Here is a 23,713-nt window from a genome sequence, read left to right as displayed (position 1 = left end):
TATACACCATTTTAAAGACATTTTTAAATGAAAATATGATGAGTAGAAAACAAATCGATTTTTGTAGAATGAACAGAACGATTTACAAAAATCGTCTGATGGACGTGAAATCGCGGTTCATCAAAAATGGACGTCAGTGGTCGTTTTTGAAGGTTTGCAGAGAAAAAAGTTACAGAAATATCAAAAAAGTAAAATACGCACTCTATGAGGAATATGCTGAATTTTATATTAATCAAAATTTCGGAACGAAACCCAATATCTTCAAATTAGGCGCATTCCACCTTAAAGTAGCTTAATATCAAATTGGTCATACACAACCATTTGTTGGGCTTAATTATGTAACATACATTGGCAATTTAAGGTAATAGAAGCGTAATAGAGTACCTCCTTTTAGAAGGGTATTCAATACCTATTTAACTGAAATTGTCAGGGGGGCGTAGGTTCAAGCCCTACTGGGACCAATATTTTTCCTTATTTCCCCTTTTCCTAGTAAGATTTTACTTCTTTCAAGACTTTTAGTTGATTTATTGCACAAAAATGGAAAAAAAATAATTTGATAAGCGATTTCTTGCTGTTCGAAGTGAATTAAATACTTAAACAGAAGAGGTAGAGTTACACATCTTTAAAAATGTTGAGTTACATGCGGTAAAAGTTCTCTATTTTGCTTTCACTCTTTAGATTACATAAGCAAAATTCAAAACAGAAACACAGGATTCGACCTTATTTTTTCAATGTTTAAGTTAGAAGTCTGTCTCATTAAATCCGTTTACTTGAGGCACCCTACAAAAAATGATAATGACATTTTTATTTTGGCTTTATAATTGTTTACCACTAGTTTGATGTTTCTTTTATTAAAATTAATGGTAAAATGAGTTCTCTGCAAACGTTTTGGATAATGGCCATCACTTTGAAATTTGTCTCTACTTGAGCTTGAGGAGATACTATAAGTTATACAAAATTTATATAGCCTGCCTGCTTAGCTCATTAGGTAGAGCGTCGGTCTACGGATCGCGGGGTCGTGAGTTCGATCCTCAGGCGGGGCGTATGTTCTCCGTGACTATTTGATAAAGGACATTGTGTCTGAAATCATTAGTCCTCCACCTCTGATTCATGTAGGGAAGTTGGCAGTTACTTGCGGAGAACAGGTTTGTACTGGTACAGAATCCAGGAACACTGGTTAGGTTAACTGCCCGCCGTTACATGACTGAAATACTGTTGAAAAACGGCGTTAAACCCAAAACAAACAAACAAACAAAATTTATAAAAAACGGTACGGTAAAAGTTGTTGAAAATGGCAAAAAAATAGTGCGAAACACGGTCAACTTTAAGAATATACCAAGCAAATACCATTTTGTAAACATTTCTATTAGGCATCACCTTAAAAAAACTTTTCCCACGACTCCCAATTATAATATTAGTATTCGTGTTATCAAAATGATTGTCTGGATACATCTTTCTTGAACTACACCAATTCTAAGCGCCAAATACTCTCTTCCTTAATGTTAAAAAAAGAAACCCACAACTTTCTCTCTCTCTCTCTCTCTCTCTCTCATCTTAAATTATCTAAATTCAAATCTTTGTTATAGAACTTAAACTATACTTATTTTAACATAACACTGAACAGTTTGATACAGGTTAGTAATGTTATGTATGTGTGTGTTTTTAGCTCACCTGTCACATAGTGACAAGGTGAGCTTTTGTGATCAGCTTCGTCCGTCGTCCGTCCGTCCGTGCGTCCGTCCGTCAACAATTTCTTGTCTGCACGATAGTGGTTTCATTTATGATTTTATTTTAACCAAACTTGCACACAACTTGTATCACCATAAGATCTCGGTTCCTTTCTTGAACTGGCCAGATCCCATTATGGGTTCCAGAGTTATGGCCCCTGAAAGGGCCAAAATCAGCTATTTTGACCTTGTCTGCACAATAGCAGCTTTATTTATAATTTGATTTTTACCAAACTGGCACACAACTTGTATCACCATAAGGTCTTGGTTCCTTTCTTGAACTGGCCAGATTCCTTCATGGGTTCCAGAGTTATGGCCCCTGAAAGGGCCAGAATTAGCTATTTTGACCTTGTCTGCACAATAGCAGTTTCATTTATGATTTTATTTTAACCAAACTTGCACACAACTTGTATCGCTATAAGATCTTGGTTCCTTTCTTGAACTGGCTAGATTCCTTTATGGGTTCCAGAGTTATGGCCCCTGAAAGGGCCAGAATTAGCTATTTTGACCTTTTCTGCACAATAGCAGCTTCATTTATGATTTAAGTTTAATCAAACTTGCACAAAACTTGTGTTGCCATAAGATCTCAGTTCCTTTATTTAACCGGCCAGATCCCCTAATGGGTTCCAGAGTTATGGCCCCTGAAAGGACCAAAATTAGCTGTTTTGACCTTGTCTGCACAATAGCAACTTCATTTATGATTTGATTTTAACCAAACTTGCACACAACTTGTATCACCACAAGATCTTGGTTCCTTTCTTGAACTGGCCAGATTCCTTCATGGGTTCCAGAGTTATGGCCCCTTAAATGTTCAAAATTGGCTATTTTGGCTTTTGCAGCCATATAGAGACTTCATTTATGGTTTTATTTGATACAGACTTCCAAAATATCTTCAACAACAATAAATCCTGGATTCCATGACAAATCAGATCCAGTCGTAGTTTCCAGAGTTATTTTATATCTGATTACCTCCCCTGATTGTAGTCAAAATGGATTTATATCAGTAAGTACTTATAGGACTTATTTGAAATTTCATTATTGTCATTAGTTGGACTGAGTCAATCAGGGTAGATAACTATGGACTGATTTTATGTCAAATTACCTCCCTTTATTTCAAATTAAAATGGGTATATTTCCGTAACTAATGAAGATACTGATCTGAAATTTCATTTATGTCAACAGATTTATTTGGCAGATCTTTCTTTTGTTCACTTACAATAATTTTCTTTTTGATTACTTCCCTTTTAGGTTACTATAAATAGCTTATTTTTATTAACTTTTTTATTGTTGGCCGTAGGGAAAACCCGAGACCACTTTTCTGTGGTACAACATGGATGGTACCTCCAATTTTTAGGTGTATTTTGACATATCTATACCTTGTAAGAATTTTTTTTTTGTTTGGTTAAATTTCTTACTTTGTTGTTCCTGTCCTTTGGACTTAGATATTTTTTTCTGAGGACCTTCTTGTCCTCAAGTGCAATGATAACAGGTGAGCGATATAGGGCCATCATGGCCCTCTTGTTTAGTTATTTTATGCAGTTAATGCATACTAAAGCAGCCGGCATGGTTTTCTATATTTCCTAAGCCCGAGTCTGTCTCTTTTTCTAGACCTTGATTGCAGACGGCTGATTTTTTTTTTCCTCATTCTTTTTTCCAGATAAACACCTCAGATCGCAGGCAGAGCAAGACTATGAAGAACGAAAAACTCGTAAGTAACACAGTTGATATGTTCACTACAATATTTCTTCTTGCCTTATAAATGTTTGTATTGAATAGTGTAGAATTATATGAGAACATACAAAATAGATTCATTAGTCCCCTACTGGTTGAAAACCAGTTTCGGGGACTATAGGAATGCGCTTTTCCGTCATTCCGTCATTCTGTCATTCCGTCCGTCCGCAATTTCGTGTCCGGTCCATAACTCTTTTATCCATGAAGGGATTTTAATATTACTTGGCACAAATGTTCCCCATGATGAGACGACGTGCGCAAAATCCGGACCCCTTGCTTAAAGGTCAAGGTCACAATTGGAGGTCGAAGGTCAACAGGGCTTTTTTTCTGTCCGGTCCATAACTCTCCCATCCATGAAGGGATTTTAATATCACTTGGCACAATTGTACCACATAATAAGATGATGTGTCATGCACAACTTTGAGACCCCTGGCTCAAAGGTCAAGGTCACACTTAGCAGTCAGATGTTAACATGGCATGAACAGGGTCTGTTTCGTGTCCGGTCTATAACTCTTTCATCCATGAAGGGATTTTAATGTTACTTGTCACAAATGTTCCCCATGATGAGACGACGTGTCATGCGCAAAACCTGCACCCCTAGCTCAAAGGTCAAGGTCACAATTTGAGGTCAAAGGTCAACAGGGCTTTTTTCCTGTCCGGTCCATAATTCTTCCATCTATGAAGGGATTTTAATATCAGTTGGCACAATTGTACCTCATAATAAGACGATGTGTCTTGCACAACTTTCAGACCCCTAGCTCAAAGGTCAAGGTCACACTTAGCAGTCAAATGTTAACATGGCATTGAACAGGGTCTGTTTACTGTCCGGTCCATAACTCTGTCATTCATTAAGGGATTTCAATATTACATAGCACAGATGTTCCCCATGATGAGACAACATGTCCTGGGCAAATGCCGGAGCCCTTGCTCAAAGGTCAAGGTCACCATTAGGGGACAAATGTCAATAAGGCTTTTTTCCTGTCCGGTCCGTAACTCTGCCATCCATGAAGGGATTTTGATATTACTTAGCACAAATGTGCCTAATGATGAGGCAACATGTCATGACCAAAATCCGGACCCCTAGCTCAAAGATCAAGGTCACAATTGGAGGCCAAAAGTCAATAGGGTTTTTTTCCTGTCTGGTCCAGAACTTTGTCATCCATCAAGGGATTACAATATTACTTGGCATAAATGTTCCCCATGAAGAGACGACGTGTCATGCGCAACACCTAGAACGCTAGCTTAAAGGTCAAGGTCACACTTTGAGATCAAAGGTCAATAGGATTTTTTTCCTGTCCGGTGTATAACTTTGTCATGCAAAACAGGATTTGAATATCAGTTGGCACAAACATTTCCCTGGATGAGACAAGATGTTGTGCGCAAAGACCCGGCTCTAGGTCTAAGGTCAAGGTCATACTTAGAGGTTAAAGGTCAAATTCAAGAATGACTTTTCTGGAGCATTTCTTCTTCATGCATGGAGGGATTTTGATGTACTTTGGCAGAAATGTTCACCACTATGAGGCACACTTTTTTTAGAATTATGTCCCTTTGTTGTTACTATAAATAGATTATATTGTAACTTTTTTATTACTGGCCATAGGGAAAAATTGAGACCACTTTTCTGTGGTACAACATGCACGGTACATCCAAATTTTAGGTGTATTTTGATCTATCTCTACTGGTAAAGAGTTTCTTGTGGACTTATATTTTATAGATTTTTTTTTTTTTTTTTTTTTTTTTCTTTTTTTTTTTAGGGTTTATTTCACTTTGTTGTTACTATAAATATCTTTTATGATAACTTTTTGTATAATCGGCCAAAAAAAAAAATCCAAATGAAAACAACTGTACGTTTTTATATATGCAAATTTTAATCCAAGTGCTTTGTTATAATTTATTGTATATATAGTACAATATTGTTCATACATCATTGACAGATATCAGTTCATTATGTTATACTGCAGAAGAGAAAATTAGGTGCCTTCCAGTAGGGGACTTTGTATTGCATGGCAATACTTCATTTACTTGTTAATATTAACTTAAACAGCAAACTTCTTTACTTGAAAACACTTTTTGGAGAGATGTCAGTATAAAGGAGATGACTTTTCATTCACAAAGACTGTAAGGTGTAATCAACTTTTGACCATTACTGATGAGATATCTACACATTTTTAAAGTTTGTTATTCAATGCATGTTAAGCATGTTAGAAATTATCTTTGTTGTATCATTGTTCCCAAAACTACCACTTACAAACAGACCATATAGCAATTATTAGTGAAATAATGCTTTCACATGAACTTGTCAACCAATTAAGCAGGCAAAAATATATTTCGCTAACCGAAGATACGACGGTATTCTCGTATAAATTTGAAAGTTTATTGCAAACAAACTGTTATTATTTATGTCTAGTATAAAATATATGGATTGGAAATGATTAAAATTAAAATTTCAAAAAGAAAAATACCTAGCATAGCAATCAATATCACATATCCCTAAATACACGCTTGTGGGTATCGATATTTGTATTTTTTATATTTATTTCCGTACACTAATGTATATTCCGTAAGCGAATAAAGTACAGTGCAAACTCTGTAGATCAACACCCTTTGGGAGATACAAATATTGACTGTTATGTAGAGGTTGTAGTTCTGGAGACGGAAATTCGATAGCATATTTCAGCTTAGGGAAATTTTGATGATGTTGTTATAGAGAGGTTTTTGCTTAAGAGAGGGTCCCTCTAGACAGGTTGTACTGTACATAAGCAGCCGAAAAATGCTGAAATACCATTCGGAGAATACGGAATCGAACGAAAATTGCCGAGTGTCATCACGTGTCTATTACCTTATTCACGCAGATGGCGCTACTTTCCCCACAATACACTGCTCCAAGATGCACTAATTTTGTCATCTTGTTTAGGGTAACCCTACTTGAACTGAACTGGTTCAATGACAAATTTTTCGATTATAACTACTGTAACTGTTTAATGTCATACTTAACTTATATTGTGTGTTCAGTTTGCATTGTTATATACATGTGTATCAATATTTGAACGAGTCAACTACAGTTGAGTTGGACAGCAACAATAAAAGCAAATGCTTATATTTTTTTCAGTCAGGTTACAATATAGAAATAACACACGTCTCCTTTTTTTCGTTGGTGCCCAAGCCCGTAAATTTTTCAATCAGACAAATATCTTATAACCAACGCTTCAAAAAGAATTCTGCAAGAGAAAATACTTTATATTCGAAAATATGTTATATATAAAATAGTATTATCGATAAAATTGCATTACATATTTTTTTAGAAGTGTTCTAAAATGATATTGAACCCGTGGTAATGTGTGCGGAAGTCAGAAAACTTTCTGCTTTGCCACTGTGTCGTCGGCTAATGATAAAATTTAGATTTGTAAAAAAAATATTTTTCATAATACAAAAATTGCATAAACGCCCGAAAATATTGGCGAAAATTTATTTGTGCCAGGTCGAAACATACGGACAATATGAATATATATCTATGTAACAAAATGCCTAACTGTTCATTATTTTTTCATCAATTATTTCTTGACATTTGTATGGCATAAAAAATATGTTCACATTTGGCAGGCACTAAGATGATTTATTTGCATGTTGTAGATGTGTAAGATGACTCTCGTACTGTTAAATTGAATAAATGCGTAAATTCTAACTGTGATAAAATAGTGCTTTAAACAAAAGTAAATCGTTTTATATCATTCAACTAAATTGTATCACTGCTCGAATAGCTATTTTGTGGAAACAATGAACATTCTTTTAATATTTTCCATTGTTGAAACACTTTCTTCGGGGCCTCCGTGGCCGAGTGGTTAGAGTCGTTGACTTCAAACCATTTGCCCCTCATCGATGTGGGTTCGAAACCTCATTTGGGGCGTAGAATTCTTCATGTGAGGAAGCCGTCCAGCTGGCTTACGGAAGGTCGGTGGTTCTACCCAGGTGCCCGCTCGTGATGAAAGTATGCACGGAGGGGCACCTGGGGTCTTCCTCCACCATTAAAGCTGGAAAGTCGCCATATGACCTAAAATTGTGTCGGTGCGACGTTAAACCCAACAAAATAAATAAATAAAGAAACACTTTCTTCCATAATATGAACATGATGAATTTGTCAGGATACGGAAGTAAGTTTATCAGGTTTTTACCATTTCTGAAAATGTAACAAGTTTATTCTTCTTTTTTCTTAGTTTGCTGTTTTGTATAAGATAAAGTTAATGATTCTTTTTACATGTACAAAGACATTAGCAATATTATATTTATATAACTGTGACATGATGTACGTACCGGCGACGATAACTATCAGAACAAATCAACACCCTTTACAATATTTACAAATTTATTTACATAAAATGATTATTAACAGTGACTAGATGATTAATAGAAACAAAACTGATTATAAGAAAGAAAAAAAATTCAGAGTTAAGTATCTCTAGATACAAAGTTCTATCACTGACAGTTTCTTTGTAACGTGACGTGGCACATATGTTTCAGTTAATTTCGAACTTTAAGTAGCACAAAAAATGTAACATATCTTCAGATAAAGTCCCTTTAAACCGTGAATACCTTGACTCCGTTTTTGCTCCCTATGATAGTAGGTGATTGCATTCCTGAGCTGACTTCGGAGGATAACAAAAATCAGCGTCTTTGCGGTTTACGGCACAACCATGGGACGAAAGCTCTGCGCTGGGAAAATCACATCCAGGCGAGGGAAGACAAGTGAACCTCGGGCATTGTACTTCCGGGTTATGGCAGCACCAGGTAAAATCATCTGGCGGAAGAAGCTAAAATATATAACATATGGTAAGGACCATAGCAAAACAAATAAGGCAGGGCATAAAACTGCTCCTTTGGGTACACCATACCTCCGTAGGCTCCCATAAATAATACGTGCTACTTATACAAAATATATGTGCTACTAAGTTCAGACATACAAAATATATGTGCTACTAAGTTCAGACGTCACGTGATTAAAATACGTCACTTATTACTTCCATTATTACAAAAATTAATTACTTAAAAGTCTAAAGTTGAAGTATGAAAAAGATATGAAGTTTGATGAAACATTGTGATTAACTGCAGCTATTATTTACAAATACAAATTAACAAAATTCAATGCAAATCAAACGTTATACAATAGTCGGTATCAATATGATGTCTAATGCCATACAACAAAACGGACATTATATGGATATGCTATAGACTGGCACACAATTTTATATTACAATAATATAAATTACATACATGGTACTAGACTTGCCAAATAGAAATATACATTACAGTGCAATGCAGTATCGGCGTTCCATAACAATGAAATGTTTGACATATGATTTTTAAACAGAGTACTTTACAATTATCATGTTACAAATTTCAGTACAAATTTTACATCTTATATAAACGAAACATTTTATTTATTTATTTATTTTATTTCCCATTTAATGTCAAACCCTTTGTCAGGGACGTAGACATGTAAACTCACTCTAGATGTAACCAACCCCGGAGAGAGAAGCAATGTGTGGATTTCAAGTGTCTTGCCTAAGGACACTACCTAATGGCTGTGGAAGGGCTCGAACTCACGACCCTTCGGTCATGAAGCAAACGCGCTAACCACTGCGCTATTCCGGCTCCGGCTTTAGACTCCTCTTTCAAAATAATTTACACAAGTCTGAAAAAAAAATAGTCCTGACATACCGAAACTAGCCAAAATCACACGCTGAAAAGTAAATGTTACAGAATTCTGTAGAATGAACAAATATTTACCAAATAAAAATCGTAATGCAAAAATCATACAAAAAATCTAACAAATAAATTTCTTACCTCGATCGAGCATAAATTTCTAGCAAGAAAAATCAATCAGACATAGATTCGTCTAATGTCGAAATGTGATGTGCGCTAGGCATATCTAGTCCAGTCTATTTGTAGGGTTATGTCCCGCCAAATACTAAATTTCATGGGACTCACGGCTAATGCGTGAGCTCTGACTATTTTTATTTTCACGTGATTCACGATATAGCCGGGAAATCTGACTATTTTGGCGCGGATTGAAATTGACAATTTGATGCCCGTTATAGTGGTTTTGGGGATAAAAACATGAATTACTGAAGCTTATAAAATACCAACTTTCTTATTACTAAACCGAATTTACATGGAAATTTAAGTTATAAAATACAGAAAAAAAAAACAGAGGTGTTTTATGCGTGAAATCTGACATTTACCTCAATAACTCAAACATTTACAAAAAGATGATGCAATACCTGCATTTACACTACAGATACAATAAGGCCCGTATGTCAGTTTGTGACAATAACTCATTCTGACATAGTCAGAATTGTCACAGGACATCATGATGTCTTCCTATTCGAGATGATTCGCACTTAAAGGTGGTCAATCACATTTAAACAACATTTAATGACATTTTTTACTTTTTGTATATTCTGCTAGAGAATTATTTAAGGAACTAAAAGACCGATTACATAGAGTTAGATTCCTATTTGAAATGTATATTTTATTATTTTTATAAAATTTTGTAATTACTGCCCTTTAATATGGAAGTATATAAAAAGCTGGGTATTTCTTTTTATTTCGATACAATGTCTAGTTTTACATTTGCATTTGATAGACATATCAACTATTGAACAATCTGAATCAAAATGCAAGTTATAAAGCTGTGTGTAGCTTCTGAATTCATTTATTTCCAATCTATCCTGATTGCGCAACCAAGATAGGCAAAGGGAGGTAATAATATTTTTTCAAACTTGCGTTTCTAATGAATTCCATCTAAATACATAATTTTTAATGCAAATATATTACAATATGTCTAATATTTATACATTTCCTTAGGCAAAGTATGTTTATCAAATTTATACTTATGATAAAATAACTCTATCTTGGTTGGGCAACCAGGATAGGAAAATGAAATTTTAAAAATACCTCCAGTGAAAATCTAATTTGTATTAAGTGTTAAGTGAACATAGATGAGTGTAAATGATCAGATGCTAAAGTTTCGAACAAATCCGTTACATGGCCAAAATCTGATTATCCACCTTTAAAATCATTATTGATATGTAAATGAGACAAATTTGATTGACAGTGCCGGAACCAATTTTGATGAGTTTACAGCAATTTAACTGTTCGCAGAGGTCGGTGATTGGTTCAATTTTCCTTCGCGTGCTCTCCAGATTTTTCTTCGTTGAAATATATCTCAAGTGATTAGTATATCAAATAAGCCGACGTTGTACATTATTGGGGATAGTTTAAAGTGTGCAGCATTCATTTAATATAAACAAAGTACATAGTGTGTTAATTGTGGATTTAATTAGACTCGGACCTTATTCTCAGGTAGTTCCCTGTACATTTTTAAATGATTGTCTCTGACCATTACAAGCGAAATATCATGACGTCATGAAATTCAGTGAAGTATGTGAATTATATATCTTTATTAACATAGTCCAAAGTGGGCGAAGGGCAAAAAAAAGCTTTGAAAAAATATCCTCTTGCTATGTACTTTTACCTCTGCATTTAGCAAAAAGCGGCTAAGTTATACTAAATGAAAGATTCATCATATGTAGATGTGCACTAGATAGCGTTGACACTTTTCAGACATGAAATTGACATCAACAAGAAAAGAGATCTTGTCAATATTTCTGTTTTTGATGGGTTACCGTATACGAAGGGCGTTAAAAAAATAATGTTACTCTACAGGTTGTTCCGTAACCGATGGCTAATTTTAAATGCGGTTTTCGGCAAATTTCAAGCAATTTATTTATTTATTTTAGGTCCCCAATCAGATGTGGCCCCTTTTATTTGCCTCGTCATAAGCAGTGTAGGGGTTGAGGCGCACTCCCTACCTGCTTTACAATGACAATTTTAAACACATAATCTAATTTAAATTTATAAACATAGTAATAAAAAAAACAACAACAAGAAACTTCATGTCCTATATAATATCTTATTAACAATGATTATGAATCAGGTGATTACAAACGTTGTCACAATATCTTATCGAAAATGAAATGTTAAAGGGCCTAGAATTACCCATTTGAGAAACAAAAATCAAACAATACCAAATCATAGAAAAAAAGAGTTGTTTAACATGAAAATTTAACAGCATGTAAAACAGGTATATTACTTTTGTTTTTGTCAAAGCGTAATTTTAAGCCTTAAAGCATGTGAGAGGCACACCTGAACAAGGGGAGAAAGACATGTTCCCGCTATCAATAGGTATATCTGCTGTTATCTCCCTTGCAATAGACCAGCGTCATGAATTCTATAAATAAATACTTCTGTCGTTATATAGTGCGTTTTATTCGACCTGGCGGGGTGGAGTTGATCTTTGACTTATGCAAATAATGGAAATCTCTTAAAAACGAGCGAAATATGTATAGAAAAGACAAAGTCTAAAATTCAACGCTACTTTGATTACATGTACTACATGCCCTGCACAACAATGTAATGGATCGTCGCGAAATACCGCGCCACCAGGTCAAATAAAATGCACTATAATTATTTTTACCGTATATAATGTTTCAATAAAGTTCGATCCTGTATCACCAAAACACATACCCGTATCATACATTGATGTGTAGTTATGGACCCTGGCTCTCGACTTAACACCATGTTCGAGTACATTAGATAGCCTTAGGGGTCGGGGCGGGTCATATAAGAACACAATTTGGTCTTCAGACTTCGTATTTTGACCATGACTAAGATATTTTCGATCGGGTTCGAGCCTCTTTGCCAAAGAAATATACCTATATCCTACATGTGTGTATAGGTGTAAGTCCCGGCTATCGATTGAGACCATGTTGTAGTACGAGGACATGTCATATATGGCTACAAGATATGCCTCCAACATAGAAAATAAGGCTTTTTATCATGTCTGGAAGGCTTTTGACCCAGTTGAATCCCGTTTGGCCAAAACATTTTTACCAGTTTTATGCATCGTCGACAATACTACTACTAAGTATGGGTCCTGGCTACAAAATAACACGATGTTCGAGAACCTGAGTTGGCCATGGGTGTCAGAAGAGGTAATACATGGAGATACATAATTTCAATAGATATTGACACCATGTAAGAGTTTGACTTTTGTTCAAGTCTCTACATCCGGGGTACCTACCTAAACCATAAGCGTTACATTCAAACTACTTACAAGTCCATTTGATACAATTGGGGCTCATGACAGGTTTAAGAATGCGACTAAGTTTGTTTTATGCAATAAGATGCTGGCCAAAACTAAGCTGGTCCGAACAGGGGAGTCGTGATAATTGCTCAAATGGTGTCATTGGACTACCTTCACTGCTTTGAAAGTTCATATTTGAGAATATTAGTGGACATTGAGCTATGATCTTTACCCCTATTCGACCAGGATAGAACCCGATTGGGCCAGCTTTCTGACGTTTCTGGCTTGCCCAGCAAGGTATTATTTATTAACATCGGACATAATGTAATGAAGATATGACTTTTCCGACAAGGTCTATCCCTAAATGTAATAAAGTATGCATATTTTCACGAAAAAAATGTACATTTTGATTCGGTTCGATGGTAAATTCATGCAAATAACATATCTTTCTAGACAATGTTTAGATCTAATTTATAAGTTATTTCTTTAAATTATATTGTGTTTGGGTCATTCAACAATGGTTTGAAGTTAATAGAAAACACGGAATTTTTCCGTACGGAAAAGTACGGACATACAGAATTTATCCTAAATAACGTACAGACAAACGGACACTTTTTTTGTAACAACCTTTCAGATATTATATTTCTTACAAAAATAGGTTTTAAGCTTTTATTTGCAGTAATTAAAGCAAATTTTATAAATTATATAAGCACGATTTCCTTATTTTACGGCTAATTATTATTTTACAAGCAAAAAATGCCAAAGCTCAGGAAATGTTCCCGACGACGTGTCTGTCGGGAAAAAAAAGATTTTCATATCCGTTTAAATGATAGTTCCAATTCGTTGTTAAAGTTATTGCAATTTGATACTTTGTTCCTAACGTTTTATATCATAAAATGAAACTGATGAAATTTTCGAAAGAAATGTTACAAAGATTACCGTTATACTGTCCCTATAGCAAGTCTACAGATCGTACAGACTGACAAAACTTACCTAAATCTATTTATTTCCATAGAAATAATAGATATAAACCAAACTGTTTTACTTTAGTTGTTGAAACATATTTTTATATAAGTAAGGTATATTTACGTGTTTCTTTTTACGTTCAAGTCGACCTGGCACAAAAGTTCAAGCCCGAGCGACCCTTAGGCTCGAGTCTAAACCTTGTGCTTTACTTTTATGAAATAGTTATTAGAAAGTTCTACAAAGTACAAGTACACGTAACTTTTTTATTAAGATATCTTTAGTACTTTTGTCGTAATATTTGATTGAAAATGACCTATTTTAAAAAAATGATTTCAGGCTCGGGGTCCATCAGTAAAAAATGTAATAGTTCAAATATTTGAAAGTCAGGTGTTAAATTATGTGGTGTACCATTTGGGTCGAAAGCCTGCTTTACGTGAGCGTACATTTCAAAATATACGTGCACATATAAAACATACGACGCATATTTCTTTATGAGCTCTGGGTTGATTATATAAATGGACATTTATAGATGATTTTACACAACTTATTGGTTGCTACGCTAAGCCGTGGATGTTTTGATTTTAACGCGCATGCGCGCTTTACGTGTGGCAAAAGAACTCTCAACGATAAGAAAACCTACATAAAATTATCATTATATTACTAATTGATTTGCCATTATAAAGATAATTTCAGTCAAGTAAATTATTATACAGTATACTTTGATTAAAGATATGTATGTTAATTAATCACACCTTACCTGAAACGACTGCTTTATTCTTATTTTTGTCAGAAAAGAACATGCAATTCCAGTCTATATTCCACACATCATACAAATATAAAACTTGTTCCTTACATATAAAAATTTCATATTTTTCATTATATCAAAGAGCTATAAAAATATACTTATTTGATTATATCTATTTTTCCCACAACTTCATATAGTTGTAAAATATATTTTTTCTCCGCCTTAAATGACATCTACATACTTTGGGGTCGCGGCTCCATACCACTGAAATTGTTGTTTAAGTGGTATACCGGAAATCATTGCGTAACTATTATGCAGTTGACATGATAAGACATATGTCACCTGGGTAATCAAGACCGTAAGTTAATTTCAAGAGTGTCTCCTAATTAGAGCGGGCCATAAAAGTTACTGAAGCAAATAAAATGGCTTTGATGTGATATACATTAATGCCTTCGGTCATCAATGCCATAAAGAACGCACTCAGATTAATATTTCACGTGGCGGAGCTGTTTGTGAACCTAAAAATAAACATTTCACGTGATATCTAGTATTTCAAAATCCTATAAGAATATACTTTGGAACTTTAATGGACATTTCCTTTTTAAAAGATGAATGTGTAGTTACAAAAAAAAATCTAAATTCGTAAGATATTTATCAAATCAATGACTATAACTATACACACTGAAGGAAAGTACCTAATATAGTTAAGATGATGATGACGATTATTATTTTCTGGATACTGAATAAATTGTTCGAGTATAATCGGATACAAACCAAAAGCTGAACTTTATTAACTGAACATTTTATTTTCAACTTCGACTTTACATTATAATTCAAGTATTATGTAAATTAATTGCGACATGTGGTAAATTTTCAGAGATCGCGTTGGAAAATAAAATAAAATCTTCGTTATTACTTCATAAATTCATGGAAAATATCATTTATTCATTTTTCTTAACCTTAATCTTTCGAGATCAAATTGCCGAATGAATAGTCCATTAATCCATTTTTTTTGTAATTCTTTGACTAAATCCAAAATCATTAATGATAATGCTGTGGGTTTGCAAATATCTACATATATTTTCCTTTGTCTTTCGGCGGATATTTACTGTAAAACAAATTCATTATTGATCGAATTGACCAGAATAGAATATATCTCTACCGTAATTTATATTGTGCAGTCATGTCTTTTTGCCCTACGTAGAGTGCGCATGCGCGAAAATTGTTTCCCGTTGCTAAGCAAATAGGTCAATGTAAAAAGGTCTATACGGCCAGAATTAGCTATTTTGACATTGTCTGCACAATAGCAGCCTTATTTATAATTTGAATTAATCAAACTTGCACAAAACTTGTGTCACCAAAAGATCTCGGTTCCTTTCTTGAACCGGCCAGATCCCATAATAGGTTCCAGAGTTATGGCCCCTGAAAGGACCCAAATTAGCTATTTTGACATTGTCTGCACAATAGCAGCTTCATTTATGATTTGATTTTAACCAACCTTGCACACAACCTGTATCACCTCAAGGTCTTGCTTCCTTTCTTGAACTAGCGAGAATTTTTCATGGGTTCCAGAGTTATGGCCCCTTAAAGGTCCAAAATTGGCTATTTTGGCTTTTGCAGCCATATAGAGACTTCGTTTATGGTTTTAATTTGATAACAACTTCCAAAATATCTTCAACAACAATAAATCTTGGATTGAATGACAAATCAGATCCAATCGTAGGTTCCAGAGATATTTTATATCTGATTACCTCCCCTGATTGTAATCAAAATGGATTTATGTCAGTAAGCACTTATAGGACTTATTTGAAATTTCATTATTGTTATTAGTTGGACTGAGACAATCAGGGTAGATAACTAAGGACTGATTTTATGTCAAATTACCTCCCTTTATTTCAAATTAAAATGGGTATATCTCCATAACTAATGAAGAAACTGATCTGAAATTTCATTTATGTCAACAGATTTATTTGGCAGATCCTTCTTTTGTTCACTTACAATATTTTTTTTTAATTACTTCCCTTTTATGTTACTATAAATAGCTTATTTTTAGTAACTTTTTATTATTGGCCGTAGGAAAAAAACCGATACCACTTTTCTGTGGTACAACACGGATGGTACCTCCAATTTTTATTTGTATATACGTATCTATACCTTGTAAGATTTTTTTTCTCTTTGGTTAAATTTCTTTCCTTTGTTGTTCCTGTCCTTTCGACTTATATATTTTTTCTGAGGACCTTCTTGTCTTCAAGTGCAATGATAACAGGTGAGCGATATAGGACCATCATGACCCTCTTGTTAAGAGGTTCTATTATCAAATTACGAGTTTTTAAAACAAAATGAAAATAGATCTATTTAATCAATTCATTTCTGTGTTTCCGTGAACATCCGGGATAAAGTGTGATGGACAAATCGAAAATGACTTTTACACTATTCCTATTCTATGGAACTTACAGTTTCCTTTTAAATGTGAATCACTAACGGCTGGCACGATTTCAAAATTTTGAAACCGGTTAATCATTTGTTTGAAATCGAATGGAACCGGTTAATCAGCCGCCATATTGAAAATGCTGTTTTCTGTCCAGATGACATCCAGCAGCTGACTTCATAAGAAACTTGCCGACTTTATTGTTTGCATGCAGTGTGACAATTAGTAACTCATATTTTGGTGTATTTTATTAGTCCCCTACTGGTTGAAAACCAGTTTCGGGGACTATAGGAATGCGCTTTTCCGTTATTCCGGCTTTCCGTCATTCTGTCCGTCCGCAATTTCGTGTCCGGACCATAACTCTTTTATCCATGAAGGGATTTTAATAATACTTGGCACAAATGTTCCCCATGATGAGACGACGTGTCATGCGCAAAACCTGGATCCCTAGCTTAAAGGTCAAGGTCACAATTGGAGGTCAAAGGTCAACAGGGCTTTTTTTCCTGTCCATTCCATAACTCTCCCATCCATGAAGGGATTTTAATATCACCTGGCACAATTGTACCTCATAATAAGATGATGTGTCATGCACAACTTTCAGACCCCTAGCTCAAAGGTCAAGGTCACACTTAGCAGTCAAATGTTAACATGGCATGAACAGGGTCTGTTTCGTGTCCGGTCCATAACTCTTTCATCCATGAAGGGATTTTAATGTTATTTGGCAAAACTGTTTCCCATGATGAGACGACGTGTCATGCGCAAAACTCGCACCCCTAGCTCAAAGGTCAAGGTCACAATTTGAGGTCAAAGGTCAACAGGGCTTTTTTCCTGTCCGGTCCATAACTCTCCCATCCATGAAGGGATTTTAATTTCAGTTGGCATAATTGTACCTCATAATAAGATGATGTGTCATGCACAACTTTCAGACCCCTAGCTCAAAAGTCAAGGTCACACTTAGCAGTCAAATGTTAACATGGCATGAACAGGGTCTGTTTCCTGTCCGGTCTATAACTCTGTCATTCACTAAGGGATTTCAATATTACTTAGCACAGATGTTCCCCATGATGAGACAACATGTCATGCGCAAATCCCGGAGCCCTGCTCAAAGGTCAAGGTCACCATTGGAGGTCAAGTGTCAATAGGGCTTTTTTCCTGTCCGGTCCATAACTCTGCCATCTATGAAGGGATTTTGATATTACTTGGCACAAATGTTTTCCATGACGAGTCAACATGTCGTGCGCAAAACCTGGACCCCTAGCTCAAAGGTCAAGGTCACAAGTGGAGGCCAAAGGTCAATAGGGTTTTTTTCCTGTCCGGTCCAGAACTTTGTCATCCATCAAGGGATTACAATATTACTTGGCATAGATGTTCCCCATGATGAGACGACGTGTCATGCGCAACACCCAGAACCCTAGCTTAAAGGTCAAGGTCACACTTTGAGATCAAAGGTCAATAGGATTTTTTTCCTGTCCAGTCTATAACTTTGTCATGCAAAACAGGATTTAAATATCAGTTGGCACAAACATTTCCCTGTATGAGACAACTTGTTGTGCGCAAAGCCTCGGCTCTAGGTCTAAGGTCAAAGTCATACTTAGAGGTCAAAGGTCAAATTCAAGAATGACTTTGTCTGGAGCATTTCTTCTTTATGCATGGAGGCATTTTAATGTAACTTGGCACAAATGTTCACCACCATGAGACGAATTGTCTCACACCAGAACCAGGTCCCTAGATCTAAGGTCAAGGTCATACTTAGAGGTTAAAGGTCAAATTCAAGAATGACTTTGTCCGGAGCATTTCTTCTTCATGCATGGAGGGATTTTGATGTAACTTGGTAGAAATGTTCACCACTATGAGGCACACTTTATTTTAGAATTATGTCCGTTTGTTTTTACTATAAATAGATTATATTGTAATTGTTTTATTACTGGCCGTAGGGAAAAATTGAGACCACTTTTCTGTGGTACAACATGCACAGTACATCCAAATTTTAGGTGTATTTTGATATATCTCTACCTGGTAAAGAGTTTCTTGTGGACTTATATTTTATAGATTTTTTTTAGGGTTTATTTCACTTTGTTGTTACTATAAATAACTTTTATGATAACTTTTTGTATAATCAACCAAAAAAAAATCCAAATGAAAACAACTGTGCGTTTTTGCGGCGGGCCGCTTGCGGCCTCTGCCGCTTAGTTAACATTCACAGTTTCAAGGTGTGTTCTCACGCGGAAGATCGAAAATTGGAGACAATCCGAATAACACATGAAATTGAAGCGTAATAATACGTGTAAAACAAATAGTTTAATGAGAAGGAGGGTTAGTGTTAACTGCGTGATGATTTTTAAAGTATTTATATCTTGTATAGTAAACCTGTTTTATACAGTAATAAACCCGTCAAACCAGTTCAAGAACAGAAATATTTGTCTTCGCGGAATGACATTGGACAAAACCAAACAACACACTGTGACAAAATAGTCCACATATTCATTGTTATTACACCGTAAAAATGCATTTGATGAAGTTTGTATATTATCCCAGGCCCGTGTGCAGGATTTGTTTGCTGGGGGGGCCCAACCTGGGGTGGGTTCGGGAGGGGTATCCCCTCCCGATTGGGAATTTTTTTTAATATGGCACATGAATAGATGCATTTTCCTGCTACCTGAAACACCTTTAAGGATGCATGAATGTATCATATATTTAAAGAAAAGTCTACTTTTTAATCATTTCATCAAGCCTTTTCAATGTGTGTATGATTGTACAGTCACAGTGTATGGACTTATTTTTCTGTATGATACCCAGTTGAAAAAAATGTTGAAGTTTTAGATGATTATTAAGTAGACTAGCTCCTAGACTATGATAAAAAAAAAATTCACATTTTTATGATTTCATGTAGTGAACTGAGCCAGTCTATATACTATGTCCAATATTACAATTTTAACATCAGTCCTCTTAGAAAATCTCTAGAATAGACTGGCTTTTGTCTCTATGAACATAAAAAAAAATATCGTAATTATCAGTCTAGTGGCTAGTCTAATTATTAAGGGTATCCTATTTGCAAAATGGCCAAATGTTTTTAGATTTCCAACAAAACAAACGAAGTATTATGACAATTACTATTTACATCATAGATTTCAAATGACAATGAACTCTTAACTGTACCAGAGATCTATAAAAATAAATAGATGTGTATTTTATACTTCTTTGACTGTACAAACTATAACATCACAGCACATATTAAATGATATTTTTATGTATAAAACCCCTCATAAGTAACGAGTTTTAGATGCGTTTTGTAAGATTTACTGAGAAACTACTTTTAAAACTATGAGAGTTTTTAAGTAAGGTTATTGGACCCAAAAGAGTAAAATTGATACAGTAGTTTCAAATTCATAATTGTTGTAAAATAAAAAGATAGGATAAATATCTATCAATTTAATAAATTTGGGGAATGTGCCTTAATGTAAAAACAAAATACAACCATCATAATGTTTCAATTTTCAGATTCATTTTAAGATTTACTTAACAAAACCAACAATGTTCTGATCATTTTATAACACTTCCAAAGAGTAAAAAACATAATAGTTTCTCCACTACCCAATCAAGTACCGATCAAGCGATCAATGAAGCATGCACAGATAAACTTATACCTGTGACATGCCTGGGGCTAATTTCCACTATCGGACACGGTTTTAAGACTCTTTAGCCTGTGTATTGCTGTCAAATCAAGCCAGTTGCGCTGGTGTATAAATTTGTTAATTGAGGGGCCCATAGTAATAAAAATCGTAACTAGCCAGCCAGCTGGGGGGGGGGGGGGGGCCCTGGCCCCCCACCTGGACACGTGCCTGATTATCCTACTACTTGCATTTTACTAAGAATAAAGAGCAAACTCTAGGCGAATGATACTTTTTGTTTTAATAGGTAATACCGGACTTCTTTAATTATTGTTGTAATGCGCCAGGTATGAATTTAGTGAAAGATAGCAATCGCTGATTGGCTGAGTGTATATATCGATGTAAACGTCACACAGAGATTCCTTTTGTTTTGGATCCCTTTTTGTCGGCTGCTATAGTGCATATTTTCTGACCTGGCGGAGATATTTATAGAAAGGTCATAAATGGGCCATTCTGTCATTTAGTTTAGGGTAATCGGCTACATCGTTAGATTTGGTTTCATTCCGTACGAATAAATCCGATATGCACAAGTTACCTATTGTTTTTAATGGTAAAGTATGTACTAAAAATATCTTCGCCAGGTGAGAAAATATGCACTATAGATGGAATTTACAAAAACATTAGATATTTCTGTAAAAAAAAATCAAAGTAATACACAATTCAGTATCCTTAAACCCAAAAAGTTGAATGTGTTAGAAAAAAATAAATGATGGAGATACATTAGTAATTTGACCCACTGGATATGGAAAGTCATTAATTTATGATGCTTTGCAGAAAATTTCAATTAGTTATACCTTATTATAATTCTATTATCAATACTTGATCCCTTGTAGAAATGAGAATGATTTATAGTATGTTACCAGTAGATCTAGAGTTCTAAACCTATGCTTCAACATGGACAATATAGCTGACTGGAAGCGCTTATCAGTTGTATATTGTTTAAACCTTCAGAGTTGTAGGTTTAACTTGTTATGTTAGGTGACTGAACGATCAATTCAGGATTAAAGACAATGCATTCAATAAGCCTGGAAAGCCATTGATAATATTTGTGCTTTATCAGAGGAAATCATACCAAAAGATGCCACTTAATCTTCGCTTATTAGTGTTAATTGGCATCCATTAAGTTTCTGATATTATCAACGGGAAATCTGAAGGTCGGGAGTTTCCAAATTTTGTAGATTACTAGGTCTGAATTAATATAACATCTTGACAGCTATGACGCAAATTTAAGTTTAAACTGACATAATTTAAAGAACAACTTGCTGGAAAAGCTATGGGAGGTGAAATTTGTCTATGGCCCGGAAACTTTCGGAAACTTTCGGAAGTACACGATTCCGATCTGTCTTTTCCGAGAGAATTCCGTTTCTATTTTTAGCCATGGAATATTACTTTCAGAAGTTATCGTTCAAACATCCGCATATTTCGAGTGGAGTACAGGTGGCGCTGCAGTCTGAAAACAGGTTTCCCGAGGCTGTCAATTTGCGGGTAGAAAAATGTTAGAAATTGTCAGGCTGGATTTCCAGGCTAGTTTCCGTACCAAAAGGCAGTAAAACACCAAATTCTAATGTGTCCATAACATAAAGTTTGGCAGTAATTAAGTTTTTAAAGTATTCACTAGGAATCACTACAAAAATTAGAAAACACGATAAGCTAATAGCGTTATTCCACAAAGCTACTGATGCTTATTGATATGTGGGTGCTAAGATGATGCCATCGCGTTATCACCATCGTACCATCGCCTCCCGATGGTCATGCGCATTGGTACAGTATATGTGCCAGTAAAATACAAGCATTTTTCATCAACTAAAAGGTTTTGTTTCTTTAAATCTCTTGTTAAATGATATTATCTTCATATTCTGGTCGGATGATTTTTCAAAGTTATTGTCCTGTGATTACATAACATAGTATACAAAAATTCCATTACCTGGAATTCATCAATATTTTATCAGAAGAAGATTTTCTCCCAAGAGGAAATGTACATATTTCTTCATGTTCCAGTCAGATGATTTTTCACTGACTTACTACCCTTTGGTTATTCAACTTAGTTTACTATAATACCATTTCCTGTCTAGGGTATACCTCAGCAACCACTGACTGGAATTTATTAGTAACTTCATATAGGAAGCTTCACTGCCAAGAGGAAATAATGTGCGTTCCAGTTAGATGATCCACTGCGTTATTGCCCTTTGATTATTCAACTTTTTGTCCTGAGTTGCTGGATACCATAGAAACTTCATTAGAAGTTGCATATTATCTTCATGTTCCGGTCTGATGATTATCACTGAGTTACTGCCCTTTGATAGTTCAACTTTACTTTAATGAACTGTAGTGTCATTCTAGTCAGGATATTTCTTGGCAACAAGAGGTGGTGCGCATTTTATCTTCATGTTATGGGGTTTTAATATTTCATCATTCAACATGAGTATTTTTTAAAACTATATGTGCCCAGTCAGTGAATTCCACCTTTTAGCTCAGCAGAGCACGAAGTGCTCAAGGTAAGCTATTGTTACCAGTCATTGTCCGGCGGCGTCCGTCGTGCGACATGCGTCATCCATCAGCATTTGCCTTTTTGACACTCTAGGGGCCACATTTGTTACCCAATCTTTATGAAACTGTCAGAATGTTTGTCTTGAAGATTTCTTGGTCAAGTTCGGACTTGGATCAGGTATGTTCAAAGACTAGGCCAGAAGGCCAGATCAAAGGAAAATCTTGTAAACACTCTAGAGTCCACAGTTTAAGTTGGAAATTCATACTACATGAAGGTCACACGGTCAAATCAAAGGAAAAGCTTGTTAACACTCTAGAGGCCACAGTTGTACCCCAGTCTTAGTGAATCTTTGTCAGAATGTTTGTATAGATGATCTCTAGGTCAAGTTTGAAACTGGATCAGTTAGAATAAAAAATTAGGTCATTAGACCAAATCAAAGGAAAATCGTGTTAACCCCCACAGTTTAAGTTTGAAACTCATAAGAATTGGTCAGCATGTTTGTCTTGATGACCTTTAGGTCAAGTTCTAATCTGGGTCATGTTGGGTCAAAAACTAGTCAACCGGTCAAATCAAAAGAAAAGCTAGAGGCCACAGTTGTAACCCGATCCTCTTGAAACTTAGAATGTTTGTCTTGATAATCTCTAGGTCAAGTTTGAAACTGGGTCATGTGTGATCATGTGAGGTCAAAAACAAGGTCAGTAGGTCAGATCAACTCTGATGAGTGATATAGGGCCATCATGGTCCTCTTGTTTCTTTTAATATGCAATAATCTTATTTTAGTGAGCATCCATTGGGCGTTATTTTCTTGTTATTCTTTG

General features: G+C 35.2%; 1 protein-coding gene across 3 annotated transcripts in view; it reads left to right on the top strand.

Annotated features, from left to right (window-relative positions):
* The window catches only part of LOC123540074 (uncharacterized), a 180,335-nt gene that overhangs the window by 109,105 nt on the left and 47,517 nt on the right, over positions 1 to 23,713 (top strand). For all 3 annotated transcript variants that reach the window (XM_053526120.1, XM_053526119.1, XM_053526121.1), the window contains one exon: positions 3,385 to 3,435. In XM_053526120.1, coding sequence (XP_053382095.1) covers positions 3,385 to 3,435 — 51 coding nt within the window. The remainder of the gene's footprint in view (positions 1 to 3,384; positions 3,436 to 23,713) is intronic.

This window comes from Mercenaria mercenaria, chromosome 16 (genome assembly GCF_021730395.1).
Source record: "Mercenaria mercenaria strain notata chromosome 16, MADL_Memer_1, whole genome shotgun sequence".
NCBI classification, from domain to species: Eukaryota; Metazoa; Mollusca; class Bivalvia; order Venerida; family Veneridae; genus Mercenaria; species Mercenaria mercenaria.
The sequence above is the reverse complement of the archived record's forward strand: the minus strand, read 5'-3'. Positions and strand labels throughout refer to the sequence as shown.